At 42.8% G+C, this 19,983-nt stretch overlaps 1 protein-coding gene across 2 annotated transcripts; it reads right to left on the bottom strand.

The window, feature by feature from the left end:
* Nucleotides 1–1,143: 1,143 nt before the first annotated feature.
* SPMIP11 (sperm microtubule inner protein 11) lies at nt 1,144–19,517 on the bottom strand. 2 transcript variants are annotated; one of them, XM_089679335.1, is made up of 4 exons: nt 19,031–19,517; nt 10,704–10,811; nt 9,039–9,183; nt 1,144–1,955 (listed from the first exon to the last, which is right to left on the bottom strand). In XM_089679335.1, the coding sequence occupies exons 1-4, from the start codon at nt 19,113–19,115 to the stop codon at nt 1,907–1,909; spliced, it is 387 nt and encodes a 128-aa protein (XP_089535461.1). In that variant the 5' UTR covers nt 19,116–19,517; the 3' UTR covers nt 1,144–1,906. The 2 variants fall into 2 exon arrangements, with proteins under 2 accessions (XP_089535461.1, XP_089535467.1); XM_089679341.1 differs by having other exon boundaries at nt 19,043–19,508.
* Between the last annotated feature and the right edge of the window lie 466 nt (nt 19,518–19,983).

Genomic DNA, 19,983 nt, shown 5'->3' with positions numbered 1-19,983 from the left:
CATACAGTAAGTAATGCTGGGTTCTAACATTTAGGAGAGGCAAGAGGTTGAAATCACAACCTTGACCTCAGCCAAGCAGGGGAGGCCTTGTATTAATTGTAAAAATACAAGGCTTCTCCCAAATGGCAGAGATGCAGTACCTCTGACTGTACGCAGCACAAGCTGCTACAGTATACTGCAGCCTAAGCAGCATCCGGCCCATTCTGGGATGCAAATAATTTGTTTGATCAAAGCTGGTCCAAACAAATTATTTTAAGTGCTAAGAAACTTGGAACTCTTTATTAAAGTGTATGTTATCCCCAAAAATGTTCTCATATACTGTATGTGTAACAATATTTTAATGGAAATCTAGCCTGTTCTCAGAAATACCCATCATCCTACCAGTTTATTTATAACAGGTATTTATATAGCCCCAACAATTTACATAGCACTTTACGTACTGTATATTAAGCTCAGTCCTTGCTCTCCAGAAGCTTACAACCTAAGGTCCCTACCTCACATGCATACATGCACACACCAGGGCCAATTTAGAAAGAAGCCATTTAACCTACTAGTTTGTCTTTGGAAAGTGGAAGGAAACCCACGCAAAGACAGAAAGACAGGGAGAACATGCAAACTCCATGCCAATGTGCTGTCCCAGTTCCATTTCTTTAATTTTTTTTCAGACCAGGCTAAGCATGGAAACAAATCCATGCTGCGGTGGTCAGTTTGCATCTTGGTGCTTCCTCTATTGAGAAGCAGGATGCTGTGTTGACATGCAGTTTGCCTGTATCTCCCCTGGTCAAATCAGCTCCCCCCCCCCCTCCAATCACAGATTTCGTTCTGCACCACCCTTATGAAATGCAGTGCATTCATATGGGAAATTGTCTTCCTGTTGTGTGTGATATCATAAATGCTGTCCCCTTAATAAACTGACATGCTCTTTGCTGTACGCAAGAGAAAGCATAGGGAAGGCCCACCACATAACACTCAAAGAAAAGGTACCAAAAATGTATATTTCATAAAAGTACATGCGATTCTGGTACACAATGAATGCTTCCTGTAATACTGTGCATTTGTTCTAATGCAGTCAAATATGCCTTAAACTTCTGCCAACTGCTGGGGCTGCTATTTTGTCTTCTAGATAGTTTAGAATCAAGAGAGTGAAGAGTATGGAGAATCTTTATTTCTATTTAGTAACAGACCTAGTCACAGCATGAGGACAAAGGCAAATCTTATGTGCAGGCAGACAGCATCCAAGGCAGTACAATTTAATTCTGCACACTAACTCTGTGTGCGATGTGAACCCCCGTATACATTGGCTCACACAGTATCTCCAGAAGAGTAGAAAAAAAATGTAAAATTATACAATTTTTTGTTAAATGTTTATTAAACAATTCAGTTATACTATGTTCAGTAATTCAAGGGTTCAAGCAGTTGTATGTGAACAAGACCACGACAAAGTCAGTGTACATTAAGGTCTGCAGAGCAAGGAGAACATTGTTCATTCTTACTGCAGTAAACCATAGCGGCCAATAAGAATTCACCTTGAACTGGTTTGACTTCAGTGGAGTAAATTCTAATTGGTTATCCACAGAGATAAATTAATCCCTGTATGACCACAGATCATTAAACTGTCCTGATTTGTGATCTCAACCATAAGGTATGTGGTATGCATCTCTAAACTGAACAAATATAGGAGAATTTGGCAAATATCCGGCATTAAATGAGCCACTACAAACTGAATTTGTGTATAAATTTCACCAGACCTTTAATATACTCGATGTCCCAAACAAAGAATTAATTTTGCATGAGAAACATTACTGGCAAAAGCTGATAAGATAAGGCTGATTGCAGCAAATGGCACTATAGTCATATATCAAAAGAAATCTAATTTACTGGTGTCCTCTATGCTTCACGGTAAGTGTTAAAATAAACGGAATTGTTTGTCAGTCACCGCCATTTGATCCACAAACCTGAAAAATATGAAAGATGGTGGTTAGTACTGAAACACATAGCTGTAAGAAAAGTATTAGAAATGTGGCTGTTTTATGGACAATACTGCTATATTGTTTTTAACAGCATATATTATTCAAATTATAGGATTTGAAAATATACCTTTAATGCAGTACCTTACAAATGCAAATTTTTACAGCTTTTCCCATGGACCTGAATACACACATTGCTGCACCCAAAAGTGTTGCATATAGTTTTTTATACACTGCGCTTCCCACCTTGAATTATGTACTCCTTATAACCAGAGGTGGACTGACAACTGGTGGGGCCCCAGGGCAATAGGGGATCATGGGGCCCCTGTGTCCTTGCCCAAACTCAAAAAAGCCTATGAAAAAAGGTACCAGGGGCATCTCATGGGGCCCCCTACTTACCCCGGGCCCTCGGGCAGTGCCCGAGTTTCCAAATGGTCAGTCCGCCCCTGCTTATAACACTGCTTCCATGTGCATAAAATGTATTATGGTTCTTGGAATAGACTTAATAACATACAAAAAGTCCCTATACCGTAAAGAGGAATTTCCCCCTTATAAAAATTACAATAAAGGCACTTTTAGAAATGTCTAGTAATGGCAATCTACAAACAGATACGTATGGATAACTGCAGATTATTTATTCTTTGCATACGTTATTTTTCTTTTCCTAATTTTCTCATGGCGGCCATATTAACTAAGGGCAGATGAATCCATCTCCTTTTTTCTTCTTGATCTCTGCCTAGAACTCTGGGTCTGCCTGTGGGAACATGTGACAGGAACATCCAGGGATGCAGCTGTGAGAGTAGGGTTACATCACTAGTGCCTCACTCAACTAGAAAGTGGAAAAAAACTAATCTCAAATAAAAGAAAAACTTTTTTTTAACCAATGAATTTAAAATGATGTCTTATCAGCAAACAGAACTTGATTTTAGTGAAAGGGGGAAAAGCTTTGCTTTAAGGGAATTTGCTCCCAGTAAGAGAACTGAAGAAGCCACTCGAATAAGTTTTTTTCGCAGTCATCCAAGTCCAAGTGTGTTTGCTTCATTATGACTAGATACTGAGGTAGGAGACATATTCCACATTCTGACACATTGATGTCTACTGCTCATGCTTTCTTCTGCATTAGATATGTGTTTTCACTTACAAGTTGTGATACTGCCGTGTCAACTTCAGACTGTTACAGTACCACCAGGACTTCTGCCACTTCCAGAATCCCTGCCAGTACTTTCACTGGTGCTTGCAGAATCCCTGCCAGGACTTCCAGAACTCCCTGAAAGAGTATTAACCCTTTTGCTTCCAGAGCAGTTTTTGCACATATGGTTAAAAAAATCATTTTAGGCCTGAAGATTACATACTGTAAACCCCCCAAATATTATGTTTTCCTAAAGTGGACACGGTAGTGAATAAAATAGTGATAGTTACCATTTTTTATGTCACATGATATTAGCACAACAGTTTAGGAAACACAAAAGTTTTGTAAAATATGTACTAAAGTTAATTTTAGGACACACAACCGCAATAAGGTACCCATTTTTTTTGTAGTGGCTGGTGCTGTGTCTTCTTGCCAGCTACCATGGAAATGCTATAAAAGAGCTATTGTACTTACCTATTGCCTTGTTCTTGCTGGGCCAAATTGCCCTGACTATTACGCTGTCTTTCTTGGTCACTGATGACCTCTGCTTGGACTCGACTACTCTCTGCCTGTCGCCTGCCATAACCTCTACCTGGATATGGCTATTCTCTTGCTGATCCCCAACTGTACAGTCTCCACATTGTAGCCCTCCTGTCTCCACTCACCCCTTAGTGGGGTGATCCTGAGGACCGTAGCCTGCTTCTGGGTATGGAGTGCATGACTGGGCCAATCAGTGCTGTCACAAGGGAGTCCAGAGTCATGAAACCCATGACTTTAACAACTTTTAGCTCACATAAAGCATTGCTTTCACATCCAGCAGCCAAATGGTGAAGTGGGGGTGCCAACAGAAGGTACTGTAAGTGCATACATCTGTGGAGATCTGCATTAAAATGTCTGCATTCAGGGCATAATGAATGCCCCAGCAAGTTATACTCACCAATTCATTCTCACTTGCTGCAGGAGTCCACCCTGGGAAAGTTCTGGTGTTGGACCTTACCTGGGTGGTTGATCTCACCATCCTTCATGTGACATTGTGTGGTCCTGGTAATTGGACTCTTAGGCCCAAGTACTGTCATTTGGGGGAGGTCACATGTTCCTCCATTCCTAAAGCCACGCTTCAATAGGACAATGGTGTTAAAGAGCAGGCTAAGTCTGCTACCTCACCCAGGCATCTTCTTCATCGGTCTTCAGGTCCTTGGTGCTGGAATATTTACTGTGGGAAACTGGCTACGATTCCTTGCAGCTTCACAGCCGGCTTCCTAATGAGCAAGCCTCGTCGTGCTTTGTGAATCACTGAAGCAATCTGACTGGAAGTGGGAGCCCCCCCCCCAAAAAAAAAGTGCCAAAAGTAGAAGAGAAGGGGGGAGGGGGAGGAATGTAGAATGTACTATACTATTACAGCTGTAATATAACAGTAAAGGTACGATATTGCAGCGGCCGATTACTCAGCAGTGGCACACTATTAGCAGCGGTGTATCATTTAGTAATGCCAGTATTTCAGGCTTGTCCAGTTTTACCATACGGTGGCTTCTGCTGGAGGGGTGGCGTACTGTAGTATAAGGTAGCATCACTCTATGTGGCTGAAGAGACTCCCCCAAATTGCTGGTCTGAGTACTAGAATATCTGTGGAGTACAAGAGGTGACCCTACTTGCTCAGGAACTTCTCCGCTCACTTATAATTCTCCCTGACAAAGCAAGGTCTCTGTCCCTCACCTATCCACTCAATTCAGGTGCAATCAAATACCTATATTATAGAGTCATACCAAAATGGCTGCCAGAGGTCACCAGAAGTTGCAGCGCCCAATCGTGCAGCCGCAACCTTTGAGACATTAAGGAATCTGCAAAGAAACAGTTTTCCTTTAAAGCAGTAGTAAACTGCACCAAAGAAGAAATAAAAATGGGCCCCCAGGTGGTTTTAGCTATATTGTGCTAGTATGCACCGCATACTAGCACATCTTGACAGACTTACCTGAAATCGAAGCACTCCAGGGGCAGGCTGTCACGGCACTTCCATCTTGACCCGGTCTTCCTTCTGGGTTCACGGGCTTCAGCGGTATGAATGGCTGAGCTGTGATGACGTCACTCTGCTGCATGAGTAACAGCCATGGCACAGAACTCTGAAGGAACGACATGGGTATGCTGTTCCTTCAGAGTGCATGCGCAGTGACGTCACTGGCTGATGCAAAAGTAAATATCTAAACGGTGCACATTTACTGTACACATCAAAGAAGTGGCTTTACTACCACTTAAAACTCTTCTCCATCTGTACAGTGTCAGAGGCCCACCTACTGGATGGATGTCAGGTTGCACCTGTCTATAAGCGGACTGGCAGGTATAACTAGCTGAGGGAGGTGGGCTTTTAGAAGGCAATGTTACTTTGCCCAGGAATGGGGAAAGTGACATTTTCTATTTTATGCAGACCTTCACAGATGATTATACTTGCCTTTTATAATGGTGGCAGTCCCAGAGCCATTTAAAGGTCATATCAGTATCCTAAAACATGCAGGATTTTAGAGCAAGGAGCTTATTGACATCACTGAACCCTTGCACATTTTAGGCCATGTAAACTGATTTGCTGAATGTGGTCCTAAAAATGCTTATTCATTTGATTGTTGGCAACATTCCTCAATATAACAGAGACACTGTCAGCAGCAATTTTCCCATTAAAATGTACTTTTTCTGTCTATTACAGCAGTTGAAAATACAAGGATCTTTAGTGAGAAAATTGCATTTAAATGATCTTCATCTGATTGTAAACATCTTCACACAAGGCAATAACCAACTGAGATGTTCTATAATTCATGAGCTCAGTTCACTGGGAATCAATTATTTAGTACTCGTCAGAGCATCAGATCAGTGGTAAAGCTGAAACCATGTGGACAACCAGTAATGAATGCATGCTGTGCATAGGCAGAAAATGTGATATTTTTTTTTCTTCTTTGCTAGAATGGTTGTTTATCAAAGAATATATTCTTATATTAGTTGTTCCTTAAATAAAGGTTTTTACCTGTTAACAAAATATATTTTTTAGTTAACTAGGTAACTGGGATATCACTTCAAAACACTGTCCATATTCAATCATATAACTTCTTGATTGTCCACATTTCTAGTGTGCATGTGTTTGTTTATAAGGGGGGTTGCAATTGTAACACCTTCCATAATCATTGAGTCATCTTTTGAAATGAAAACTCTTTTTGGCCATGTTTCTTGCTATTGCTTGCCATCTACAGGTGAAACTCGAAAAAAATTAGAATATCGTGCAAAAGTTCATTTATTTCAGTAATGCAACTTAAGCGGTGAAATTAAATATGAGATAGACTCATTACATGCAAAGCAAGATAGTTCAAGCCGTGATTTGTCATAATTGTGATGATTATGGCTTACAGCTCATGAAAACCCCAAATCCACAATCTCAGAAAATTAGAATATTACATGCAATCAATAAAACAAGGATTGTACATAGAACAATATCGGACCTTTGAAAAGTATAAGCATGCATATGTACTCAGTACTTGGTTTGGGCCCCTTTTGCAGCAATTACTGCCTCAATGCAGCGTGGCATTGAAGCTATCAGCCTGTGGCACTGCTGAGGTTTTATGGAAGATCAGGATGCTTCAATAGCAGCCTTCAGCTCTTCTGCATTGTTTAGTCTCATGTCTCTCATCTTTCTCTTGGTAATGCCCCATAGATTCTCTATGGGGTTCAGTTCAGGCGAGTTTGGTGGCCAATCAAGCACAGTAATCCCATGGTCATTGAACCAGGTTTTGGTGCTTTTGGCTGTGTACAGGTGCCAAGTCCTGCTGGAAAATGAAGTCAGCAAACCCATAAAGCTCGTCTGTGGAAGGAAGCATGAAGAACTCCAAAATCTCCTGGTAGACAGTGGACCAACACCAGCAGATAACATGGCTCCCCAAATCAACACAGACTGTGGAAACTTCATACTGGACTTCAAGCATCTTGCAGTGTGTGCCTCTCCATTCTTCCTCCATACTCTGGGTCCTTGGTTTCCAAATGAGATGCAAAAGTTGCTCTCATTAGGAAAGAGCACTTTGGACCACTGAGCAACAAACCAGGTCTGTTTTTCTTTAGCCCAGGTAAGACGCTTCTGACGTTGTTTGTTGTTCAGGAGCGGCTTGACAAGAGGAATACGACATTTGAAGCCCATGTCCAGGATCCGTCTGTGTGTGGTGGCTGTCAGGAATCAAGGAATGACCAGAAAGGTGTGGACTGACACAGGGAAACGCAGGTTTCAGGTATAGTATAATAATACAGGTTATTATTAGCCACCCAGATATATATATAAACGCACAGTGAACAAACCAACCTTTCACTAATCTTAGTAGGTGCAGGAACACAGGCGCAGTCAGGGCTGGAGAGGTGGAACGATCAGGCCGGCCGTAGGGTTCTGTAATGACCGTTTGGTGGTACCTCTAGTGGTCCCCAGGACAGGATTCCCCAGGGCGCGGAGTCTAAGTCCCAGCCTGCTTATTCACCAGGGCCCCTGATGGTGGGGATGGACTTGGAGCAGACAGGAACCAGGTCGCGGCCCCTGAGTACACCTGCTAGTGGTAGAGGGATCCGCCAGAGGTATGTGCAGGTACGGCTGGATCCGTGCAGGATGGATGGATGGCAGAGTAGTTAGCGTGGTCAGACGGGCCAAGTCAGCAATGTGCGGGCAGCAAGGTACCAAAGGAGCAGGCAGAGAATAGTCAAGGTCACAAGCCGGGTTCAGTAACTCACGGACAGCGCTGTACAGGGGATCAGACAGAAGGATGGTCAGGCAAGCCAGGGGTTCAACAGGAGATGGTCAGCAGAGGTCAGAATCAAGCCGGGTCAGCAACGAAGCAGGAACACAGGATACCAGGTACAGAGGCTCATGGGAAAACATACACCAAGGCCCAGAGCACAGGCCTGGTCATGCCTTATATACACCTTTCTGCAATCAGCCCCAGGTTTGGCTGATTGTGAGCTTCTGGCTGCTAAGAGCACCCGCTGGTCAGCTCTGGTACTGCAACCCACACGGCAGGTGAGTCCCACCACCAGTGCTGAGTCCATTCCTGACAGTGGCTCTTGATGCACTGACTCCAGCCTCAGTCCACTCCTTGTGAAAGTCCCCAACACTTTTGAATGGCCTTTTCCTGACAATCCTCTCCAGGCTGCGGTCATCCCTGCTGCTTGTGCACCTTTTTCTTTCACACTTTTCCCTTCCACATAACTTTCTATTAATGTGCTTTGATACAGCACTTTGGGAACATCCAACTTCTTTTGCAATTACCTTTTGAGGCTTTCCCTCCTTATGGAGGGTGTCAATGATGGTTTTCTGCACAACTGTCAGGTCAGCAGTCTTTCTAATGATTGTGATTCCTACTGAACTAGACTGAGAGACCATTTAAAGGCTCAGGAACCCTTTGCAGGTGTTATGGCTTAATTAGCTGATTAGAGTGGGACACTTTGAGCCCAGAATATTGCACCTTTTCACAATATTGTAATTTTCTGAGATTGTGGATTTGGGGTTTTCATGAGCTGTAAGCCATACTCATCACAATTATGACAAATCACGGCTTGAACTATCTTGCTTTGCATGTAATGAGTCTATATCATATATTAGTTGCACCTTTTAAGTTGCATTACTGAAATAAATGAACTTTTGCACGATATTCTAATTTTTCGAGTTTCACCTGTAGTACATTACTGTGCATAACCCTTGCAAGCTGTGCTGTTAACTAAATAACCCGGAAAAAACTAAACTTCGTTATCTCAACAGTTATTCAATGTTAAGTAGTTAAAGTCCAACTCGGGCAGAAACCAATATCCTTTGCAGTGGAGCTGTGCCCACAAATTGTGTCCAGGGAAGAGGACAAAGATTCTTATCCTGGTGAGTTGGACCTGTTATCTAACTATGTACACTCCCCAGCCTCTGAAAAAGATAAGTAGTGGCTTACCTGGTCATTGGGCTATTGACCATGGGGTATCGTGTGCTTTGAATCCAAGGATGGGCGCTTTCTGGTTTTGCCTTGGGGTCCTGTGGCAGCCACCATCCATACTGCTGGGCTGTAGTCAGTGGGATTTTCTGAGTTTGTTTAGGAGCTGAGTGCAGAAATACAGTCATTGATTTTACAGATACATCTGCCTGGTATCTGTAAAGATAATTATTCCACTTGGCTTTTTATCACTCACAACAATGGCACCTATTTTGACCAATATTTGTCATTCATGAAGAATGATAAAACTCCCTGGAATGTAAAATCAAAGCTCTCACCGTCTCTCCTGCTGACCTCTACCCATTAAAGAAAATAGTAGTGATGTGAAGACCAGCAGGAACCAGGAGAACGGTGGGACAACCAAGAGATTGACATTCCCCTGAGTGTCACCTTTTCAGCATCAGAGTTTGATGGCTTGAGAGGTAGGAAGGGTAAGTATTTTGTAAGATGTCTTTTATTCTTATGCCTTCTTTTAAAATATTGGTTATAGCGAGTGGGTCAATTTAATGAACACCTGTTATAAGAGAGGTATATCAGCTTCCAGTGCTGACATCTGAAATTGCTATTTAGCTGGCTGTTTTGCTGACCAACCGGCTTCAATATTTTCAGAAACTGAAAGGAAAGTCAGTTTATACACCTTTTTGGGTCAGTGACTTTGAAGGTATCAAATTTTGGCCATTTATGTTAAAAAAAGAAATTACTGCATTTACAAGTATCAGACGATCACTGCCCTGAGATATTTAGAATCTTAAAGTGTTACTAAACTCAGAACCCTGCATTCACTATATTCGGTCTCCTATACTACATACAATATGGAAATGCAATTATTTACTTATCAGCAGTATATAGCAGTCTTGTGATGTCTATCAATGTCCGGCTGAGCACTGGTTAAAGCTTGTAGTAGGAGTTTTCATTTTCCCCTGACTGTCCTACGAGGATGCATAACCGCTGACTCTCTGTCTGGACAGTGCTGATTGGTCATGTGCTGATCACATGCACCCTCTCAAAGAAAAAAGAAAAACTCTCCAGCAATACACACCAAGCTGAGCATGTGCAGAGTACCTTCTAGGGCTCTGTACTATCAACAGATGGATTAGGGACAGTAGAAGAAGGGGAGGGTCAGGGAAGACAGGATCAAACAGCCTTTTTACACAAGGTGGAAGATTAACCTCTTTGGTTGCTCAGCGAGTTTAAAAAGCATGTTTTACTGCATATACAGACTGATTTTACTGTTGTGGGATCAGTAACACTTTAAGGGAAAATCAACTCACTAAAAAAATAATAAACATAATTATTTCATAAGGCACTTTGTAATCTGAAGAACTATGGGCAAAATCAAATTTTACCTGTGGGATGTAATCTGTCAAAAGCATTCACATAGCAGTTTCTAGCCTCTCCTAACACTTTATTTATGGTAGATTGGTGTCCAGCCTAGGTACTAACAAACCACAACCAGTACCAACACACCACACTCAATGTGCCAATAGGTATCACAGCTTAGAAACCCCTATGACCATCTGAAGCATGCTGCCATTGTTCCCAGTCCACATCGTCGGTCTAATAAACTCATAATTGTAAAAAAATCTGCCGTTTGTTGTTCTCTTATAACATTGTAAACATACTTACTCCTCAGGTCTTGGTGACGTCTAACCATCTCCTGATATTTCCCATAACTGACATACGAACACTGAGGAGCAAGGGCAGAAAATTTTGTTGTAGTCTTTCCACTTGTTCCTAAAAAGAAAACAGAAAAAGTTGGACCCATGCATTATGTGTCATTGCAGGATAAAATATCCAAGTAAGAAGCCCTCCAGAGGAGTTACCCCCCCCCCCTTTCTGACCAGGCCATTTTTTTCAATACGGCGCTGTGTTATTTTAACTGACAATTGAGCAGTCATGCAGCGCTGCACATAAATGAAATTTATGTAATTTTCCCCCATAAATAGAGCTTTCTTTTGGTGGTAATTGATCACCTCTGCGTTTTTTATTTTTTGCGTTAAACAAAAAAGCCAACATTTGTTTTTTAAAAAACAATATTTTTGACTTTTTGCTATAAAACATCCAATAAAACAATTTTAAGAATTACATTTGTTCATAAATTTAGGCCAAAATGTATTCTGCTACATGTCTTTACTAAAAAAATCGCAATACTTGTAAATTAATTGGTTTACGTGAAAGTTATAGCGTCCACAAATGGTGGTATATATGCTGGATTTTTTTTTTTATACTAGTAATGGTAGCAATCAGTGACTTCTAGCGGGACTGCGGCAGGCATTCTGACACTGGGGGGGAACTGTCACTGACATCCCAATGACACTAATACAGTGATCAGTGCTAATAAAAAGCACTGACACTGTACTACTGACACTGGGCAGGAAGGGGTTAACATCTGGGACGATCAAAGGGTTAACTGTGTGCTGTGTTTAGGGAGACATGCTGTTTTGTATTTCTCTGCTGTGCAGAGACATACAAAGCAACATGTCCATGCTGACAAGACAGAGACCCGGTTGGGACCAAGGCATCCCTAGCTGCCAACAGCGGCGCGGGTAGGGCGACACGCGTGCGTCTCCTACCTGGGAATCCAAATCACAAACACATTATATATATATATATATATATATATATATACAGTCATGGCCGAAATTGTTGGCACCCTTGATATTTTTCCTGAAAATCAAGTATTTCACACAAAAAAGGTATTGCATTAACACATGTTTTGCTATACACATGTTTATTCCCTTTGTATGTATTGGAACAAATATAAAACAGAGGCAGAAAAGCAAATATGACATAATGTCACACAAAACCCCAAAAATGGGCTGGACAAAAGTATTGGCACCCTTAACTTAATATTTGGTTGCACACCCTTTGGAAAACATAACTGAAATCAGTCGCTTCCTATAACCATCAATAAGCTTCTGACACCTCTCACCCGGAATTTTGGACCACTCTTCCTTTGCAAACAGCTCCAGGTCTCTCTTATTGGAAGGACACCTTTTCCCAACAGCAATTTTAAGATCTCTCCACAGGTGTTCAATGGGATTTAGATCTGGGCTCATTGCTGGCCACTTCAGAACTCTCCAGCGCTTCTTTGCCATCCATTTCTGAGTGCTTTTTGACGTATGTTTGGGGTCATTGTCCTGCTGGAAGACCCAGGATCTTGGACGCAAACCCAGCTTTCTGACACTGGGCCCTACAGTGCGACCCAAAATCCTTTGGTAATCCTCAGATTTCATGATGCCTTGCACACAGTCAAGGCACCCAGTGCCAGAGGCAGCAAAACAACCCCAAAACATCATTGAACCTCCACCATATTTTACCGTAGGTACTGTGTTTTGTTCTTTGTAGGCCTCATTCCGTTTTCGGTAAACAGTAGAATGATGTGCTTTACCGAAAAGCTCTATCTTGGTCTCATCTGTCCACAAGACGTTTTCCCAGAAGGCTTTTGGCTTACTCAAGTACATTTTGGCAAACTGTAGTCTTGCTTTTTTATGTCTCTGTGTCAGCAGTGGGGTCCTCCTGGGTCTCCTGCCATAGCGTTTCATTTCATTTAAATGTCGACGGATAGTTCGCGCTGACACTGATGCTCCCTGAGCCTGCAGGACAGCTTGAATGTCTTTGGAACATGTTTGGGGCTGCTTATCCACCATCCGGACTATTCTGCGTTGCAATCTTTCATCAATTTTCCTCATCCGTCCACGACCAGGGAGATTAGCTACAGTGCCATGGGTTGCAAACTTCTTGATAATGTTGCGCACTGTGGACAAAGGCAAATCTAGTTCTCTGGAGATGGACTTGTAACCTTGAGATTGTTGATATTTTGCCACAATTTTGGTTCTCAGGTCCTCAGACAGTTCTCGTCTCCTCTTTCTGTTGTCCATGCTTAGTGTGGCACAGACAGACACACAATGCAAAGGTTAAGTGAACGTCTCTCCTTTTTATCTGCTTTCAGGTGTGATTTCTATATTGCCCACACCTGTTACTTGCCCCAGGTGAGTTTACAGGAGCATCACATGCTTGTAACATTCTTATTTATCCGCAGTTGTGAAAGGGTGCCAATACTTTTGTCCAGCCCATTTTTGGAGGTTTGTGTGACATTATGTCGAATTTGCTTTCTTTCCTCCCTTTTTTTGTTTTGTCCCAATACACACAAAGGGAATAAACATGTGTATAGCAAAACATGTGTTAATGCAATACGTTTCGTGAGAAATACATGATTTCCTGGAGAAATATCAAGGGTGCCAACAATTTCGGCCATGACTGTATATATATATGTGTGTGTGTGTGATTTTGCACAGCCCTGCCGCTCTGTAGCAGTACTTCTGCTATAGGGTGGAAGGAAAGTGGTTAAAGGAAAAAATATGAGACATGGTATCTCTCAGTACTTGTCTGTATTTGTGCATTGGGGTACCTCTCCAAATAAATGACACCACATATGAAGATGCAAAGTCACCAGCACCCCAAATGAATGCATTTCACATGTTTATTGTGAAGATGGCATTACATAAAAGCATACGAAACCAATGCTTTGGGACCTTGCATGGTCCCTTTTTCAAGGCAACATAGTAAGCATCCGCTACGCCTAATGTGACGATGATTTGACAAAAAAAAAAAAACACGAAACACACTCATTTGGAGTGCTAGGGACTCATCTTCAAATCTGATTCTGGATGCCAATATTTGTGGCATTCACTTTGAGCAACCATTGTTAAAAGGTTGAGTATTGTGAATAATGCAGCTGCTATTTGGACTTTATAGAACACATTGCTCAAAGTGCGGTGTTGCTGCAGTGCTCACTACCACAGTACATATGTCTCAATGTGTACTAGGGGCTCATACCTACATTTAGGATGCTCCCCCCATCCCGCCAGCCAGATTATTGGTGCTAGATTATTTTGCACCCTAGGCAAGACCAGCTGCTTTCACCAATCCCCCCCCCCCCCAACAAAAAAACTAATCCTTGTCAACGTTAGCTCTACGTGGAGACTGACCGAGGAGCTGGCAGAAAGTGATGTGCCACGCAGCACGGCTTGCATGGCATATTGCTCACTGGATACATCTTCTGCATGGATTGGCTGAAGTTTTCAGGAGACGTCTTTGTCTCCAGCTAACATCATCCAATCCTGTCTTGGGACAGTGACACCAGGACATTTTACACGTTGCTTCCAGGTCATTTACAGGAAGGGGAGATCAATGAACAGGTGTCGCTGATCTCTCTCCCTTCTATCAGTGGCACCCACCATGCAGGTCCCAGATCTGCTGATAGGAGTGCTAAGCCTGGGAAGCATAACAGGGCACATGGTAGGTGTGGAGGCTGCACAACTATTGGATCATTTGCACCTGACACTCAGCTTGTCAGATTTACACACATTCAATGAAATGCTTCCTGTTAGTTCTTATTTACACTTGTGTTTGCGGGACATTAAAAATGTGTGGCTGAAACCTCTCACTTTCCCAAGAAAAAATTAACCCTTAGGTTCCACAGTGAGTATAACAAGCCTGCTTTACTGTATATACAGACTGATTTTACTGTTGTGGGTTTAGTAACACTATAAGGAATCTCATATTCAGCTACTGAGACAGACAGTCATTGTTCATTAAAATGTTACTAAACCCAGGACCCTGCATTCACTATATCTGGTCTTCAACAGCACATACTACATGGAAATGCAATTATTTTAGTAAATATAAACTGCTAAATACCTTTTCTTATCAGCAGTTAGAGCAGTCGTGTGACTTCTTTCAGTGTCCAGCTGAGCACTAGTTAAAGCTTGTAGGATGAGTTTTCATTCTGCTCTGACTGTTCTATGAGGCTGAATAACCCCTAACCCTTTGTCTGGACAGTGCTGATTGGCGCTGTGCTGATCACATGCACCCTCCCAAAGCAAAAAAAAACCCCTAGCAATGCACACCAAACTGAGCATGTGCAGAGTGACTCCTAGAGCTCTGTACTATCAGCAGATGGATTGGGGACAGTAAAAGAAGGGAAGGACCAGAGAAGACAGGATCAAACAGCTTTTTTGCACAATGAAGAGGATTAACCCCTTAGGTTCCACAGTGAGAATAACAAGCATGCTTTACTGCATACACAGACTGATTTTACTGTTGTGGGTTTAGTAACACTTTAACTCCACACTGGTGGAGTTATAAATTACAATTCATAATTATGTATATACTGAAGAATAAACCTGACTCGATGGGCCTGACCTCCAAACATGAAGAATTGCCAAGCAAAGAGATGGCCCAAGATCTATATTTCGCTATGTTTGGCATGATGAGTCACTATATACAGGTTTCCGAATCTGTTGAAATGCTCATTACCTGGAGATCCTGCCAGTAATATGACATTCTGTTGCAGGCTGAAACACTAAGCCACTTGCAGTTAGCAACATCTTTGTCTGCCTGCTGTGTGTTTGCTTTCTCAGTTGGTCATTGAGCTGCCTATCAGGTCTGCAGGAGGCATGTGCAGGAGGCATGTGCAGGAGGCGTATCCAAGAAGCATGTCCACGAGGCGTGTACAGACCCTACAGGCAGTCCAGTTGCCAACTGAAGTAGTACGCACAGCAGCCTGACAACGCTGCTGCTAACTACAAATCAGTGGCGTTATTATGAGGAGGATCTCCATATATGAAATTTTGCAACAAATTCACAAAAAATATACAGTAAAGCAATATGCATGCTAGAAAAAAAAAAACAGATTAAGCCTGGTTTCAAACTGTTGCGCTGCTGCAACGCACAACTACACATTTTTCACTGCTATTCATTCTTGATGGCACACAAACGCACATGCTTTCCAACGCACCTCAACGCAATGCATAATAATGCATTACCAATTTCTTAAAATTTAGTGTGTTGGTGTGTTAGGCAGCTCATTCACAAAAATGGGTTGTCTTTACGCAAGGCACATGAACATTCAAAACAATGCGCATGCGCTAACACACCACAACATCATTCAATGTGTGAATCCAACTGTAGGGACTACACACATTTTAGCACATTTCTTTTGCACATACCTTTGCTTTTTTGCTTGATGCGTTTCTCATCAAAATCCATGGAATTGCATTGAATTACATACATTAATACATGCACCAAGGTGTCCATCAACGTAACATGAAACGTGTTGATGTGCATTATGACACACATTGACATTCAATACAAAATGGCTGAAAAAAGACAAATGTCCATCCAGTTCAACCATTAAAAAAAAAAAGTTATAATCCTATACCCACAGTTGATCCAGAGGAAGGCAAAAAAAAACAGCAAAGCATGATCCAATTTGCTCCTGGTGGGAAAAAATTCCTTCCTGATCCCCCGAGAGGCAATTGGATATTCCCTGGATCAACTTTACCTATAAATGTTAGTATCCAGTTATATTCTGTGTATCTAAGAAATAATCCAGGCCTTTTTTAAAGCAATTTACTGAGCTGGCCAGAACCAACTCTTGAGGGAGTTTGTTCCACATTTTCACAGCTCTTACTGTGAAGAAACCTTTCCGTGTTTGGAGATTACATTTCTTTTTCTCCATACATAAAGAGTGCCCCCTTGTCCTCTGTGATGACCTCAGGGTGAATAGCTCTACACCGAGTTCACTATATGAACCACTGATGTATTTATACATGTTGATCATACATACGTATGAATTCAGCCTAAATGCACTTTGGTTGACGTGCATTGTTTTTTTCAACAGGCTAAAATTTGTATATCATTAACACATACTGCAGCATTGTAGAACTTTGTGTTGTGTTTACGGCTCTTTTCACACCTATGCCGATGTGAAAGTGCATTTTTGTGCATTTCGGGCAGCCCAATTATTTCCTTGTGATGCCCTGCGTGTGACAATTGCACAAAAGAAGTGTGAGTATCTCTTTTTAAAGCGCAGCACACTACAACACACAGCAATAAGTTACCATGTGTTCTGGTGTGATTTAGCGCACATGCATTGGCTGGTGCATTCGGGGGGGAAGTTGGCAATAGGATTGAATGGCAACACACCATACTTGCCAGAACATATGACATTTCATGTATTGTTTAGGTGTAGTGCATTTAGGGCAGCTGATTCATTTTGATGGGCTGCCCTACATGCGACAATCACACAATAGAATGTCAGGCAGTTTTTTTTTTTTTTAAATCGCATCACACTACAACGCATGTCACTAAGTTACCATGTGTTCTGATGTATTAGAACATACATGTTGGCTGGTGTGTTTGGAGTGCCTAAGAATGAATGGCACTGCAGCACACTTGCATGTTTTCATGCACTGTATCGCACATGTTCCTGCGTCACATAAGTGTGACTGGGTCCTAAATGCAGCATGTTCCATTACCGCCCCGTGCGTTGGTGTGATCTTGGATTCAACGGACTTTAGATTGTCATTGCTTTGTGCAGAGCACTGTTGTACGATGTGCTTGTGTTGTCAATGGGAGCCAAGGCTCAGCTCACACTGTAGCACTGGGGTAACGCATGTATTAACATGCACATTACCACCATGTGCGAAAATGTTATGTGGTTTGATGCACTGTAGTGTTTTATTCGCATCCCAACACACCTTACAAATAATATGCAGCAAACTGCAACGCACAGCGGTCCCATGATGCTCTGTCTACAGTACATGCATGATTTTTGGTGTAAACCCAACACGTTAACCGCATCCTGACAGCTCTATAGTAGAACTACTGTTACAGGTTGGCAGGGATGTGCAAAACCATATATATTTGTGTATTATTTTGTATTTCCAGGTACGGGGCGCGCATGGCTACAGCTGTTGATCAGCGGGTTGCGGCTGGAGATTCCCCGCCGACACCTGGCGATCGCCGACTATCACTGCCGGGGGAGAGGTCTGTACGCAAACAATACAGATCTCTCCCCTATCCGCTGTAGCATGCTGCTTTGTGTTGCTCTGCAAAGCAGAGAAATACAAAACAGCATGCCTCCCTAGTAAAGCACAGCACACAGTGAAACACACACAGCACATAGTTAACCCTTTGATTGCCCCAGATGTTAACCCCTTCCTGCCCAGTGTCATTAGTACAGTGTCAGTGCTTTTTATTAGCACTGATCACTGTATTAGTGTCATTGGGATGTCAGTGACAGCCAGTCCTCCCCCCAGTGTCAGAATGCCCGCTGCAGTCCCACAGTCCCGCTAAGTCGCTGATCACGGCCATTACTAGTATAAATATAAATAAACAAATGCCAGTATATATACCGCCATTTGTAAACGCTATAACCAATTCATTTACACGTATTGGGATTTTTTTTTACTAAAGACATGCAGCAGAATGCATTTTGGCCTAAATTTATGATGAAATTAGATTTTTAAAACTTTTATATTGGAAATGTTTTACAGCAAAATGTTAAAAATATTGTTTGTTTCAAAATTGTCTGTCTTTTTTTGTTTATAGCGATCAAATACCACCAAAAGAAAGCTCCATTTGTGGGAAAAAAAAGCACATGAATTTCATTTGGGTGCAGCGTTGCATGACCGCGCAATTGTCAGTTAAAGTAACGCATTGCCGTATCGCAAAAAATGGCCGGGTCAAGAAGGGGGGTAAATCCTCTGGAGGGCAAGTGGTTAATGTGCAAAACGCGTATCCATGCACAACACAGGGGATCTGACCAAGAACATGGCCTAGAAGTGAGATGCTGTGTCCTGGCCTGGGCTCATACAATGGCAGAGCCAGCCCTCTTCTAGTGAGGAGCAGGGGCGGACTGACAACTCATGGGGCCCCTGGGCAATAGGGGATCATGGGGCCCCTGTGTCCTCATCCACACCCAAAAAAGCCTATGAAAAAAACAATGAAAGGTACCAGGGGTATCTCATGGGGCCCCCTACTGACCCCGGGCCCTCGGGCAGTGCCCGAATGGTCAGTCCTCCCCTGGTGAGGAGTGACCTGGGTGTCTCCATGAACGATCTATAGCCGTGATAAGCAGGCTCTGGGGTGTGTGCCCCACCTACCCACATTCTCACCCGACTCCTCCTGAATTCGAGCGGCCTGCAGAGGAGCCTGATACCCGAGATTAGTCAGCCCGAAGAAAGCCATGAGCGGTCCTGGAAGCGTCCACTATCACCATGGCGACCAGAGGAAGTTCCTGCGCGGCTGTTGAATGAACGGTAACCATGGAAACGAAATCTCCCGATTTACTACTACGTAGGTCACCCTGACCGGAAACTAGTTAGATCGCTGGATTTTCTCCCGTCTGCTGACGTCATTCATGTTCTCCTGTGACCTGTGCTAACCCTGCATTCTGAGCCTGGCAGTGTCGGTGATACTCATTTTACCGCTACACCGCCACCCACTATTATGTGAGAGAGGCTCCATGGGGTGTGAAGTAAACGCTCACTACAGTCACTACAAATCGTACGACTTGTTGCTGGGCTCACAATGCAGGACATTGGGAAGAAGGTGGCCTCAGGACTACCAGGAGGGCGGCTGACCCCACAGGTCCTCCAGGGTAGGAGGCCAAGCTCAGGATGGTATTAGTGGTCAGCAGAAATCAGCTGTGTGTATAGGCGGGTGCTGATCCATTGCTGGTGCTCTGCATGTGTAATATGTTGTTGGAGAGTGGTGAAACTAGACATTCACCGGGGGCAAAGACTTAGCGCCCCCCTCCAAGAGGACGGGCTGAGTAGGGCAGTGAACGGTGTCAGTAGTTTTTCATTATTATTATTATTATTATTTACAATTTTTAGGAGCCCTGTTTGGGGGCTTTGGTGAAATATCAAGGCTCTAGACAGACTGGTGTCTCACTTATGGGACAGAGAACAGATGCCTTTCTCTGCAGCCTCAGCTGCACTGGACAGTAAATGAATGAGAAGTGTTCTGTGTTGAGTGGCTTCCTCTTCATTCATAAACTGAAGCATAGCAAACAATTTACAATGCTTCAGTTGTGAATGCACACAGTGAGTGA

This window comes from Staurois parvus, unplaced genomic scaffold (genome assembly GCF_062004578.1).
Source record: "Staurois parvus isolate SC_StPar_1 unplaced genomic scaffold, SC_StPar_1.0 ptg000017l, whole genome shotgun sequence".
Lineage (NCBI taxonomy): Eukaryota > Metazoa > Chordata > Amphibia > Anura > Ranidae > Staurois > Staurois parvus.
Note: the sequence above shows the minus strand (reverse complement) of the source record. Positions and strands in the feature narration are given on the sequence as shown.

What these genes read in the sequence shown, in the direction of transcription:
- SPMIP11 (XM_089679335.1), bottom strand. Translation starts at nt 19,115, where the DNA reads ATGGCTTTCTTCGGGCTGACTAATCTCGGGTATCAGGCTCCTCTGCAG. An exon ending in GGAGTCGGGTGAGAATGTGG is followed by an intron (nt 10,812 to 19,030) that starts GTAGGTGGGGCA and finishes TTTTCTTTTTAG; the next exon opens with GAACAAGTGGAAAGACTACA. An exon ending in ACGTCACCAAGACCTGAGGA is followed by an intron (nt 9,184 to 10,703) that starts GTAAGTATGTTT and finishes TTCTGCACTCAG; the next exon opens with CTCCTAAACAAACTCAGAAA.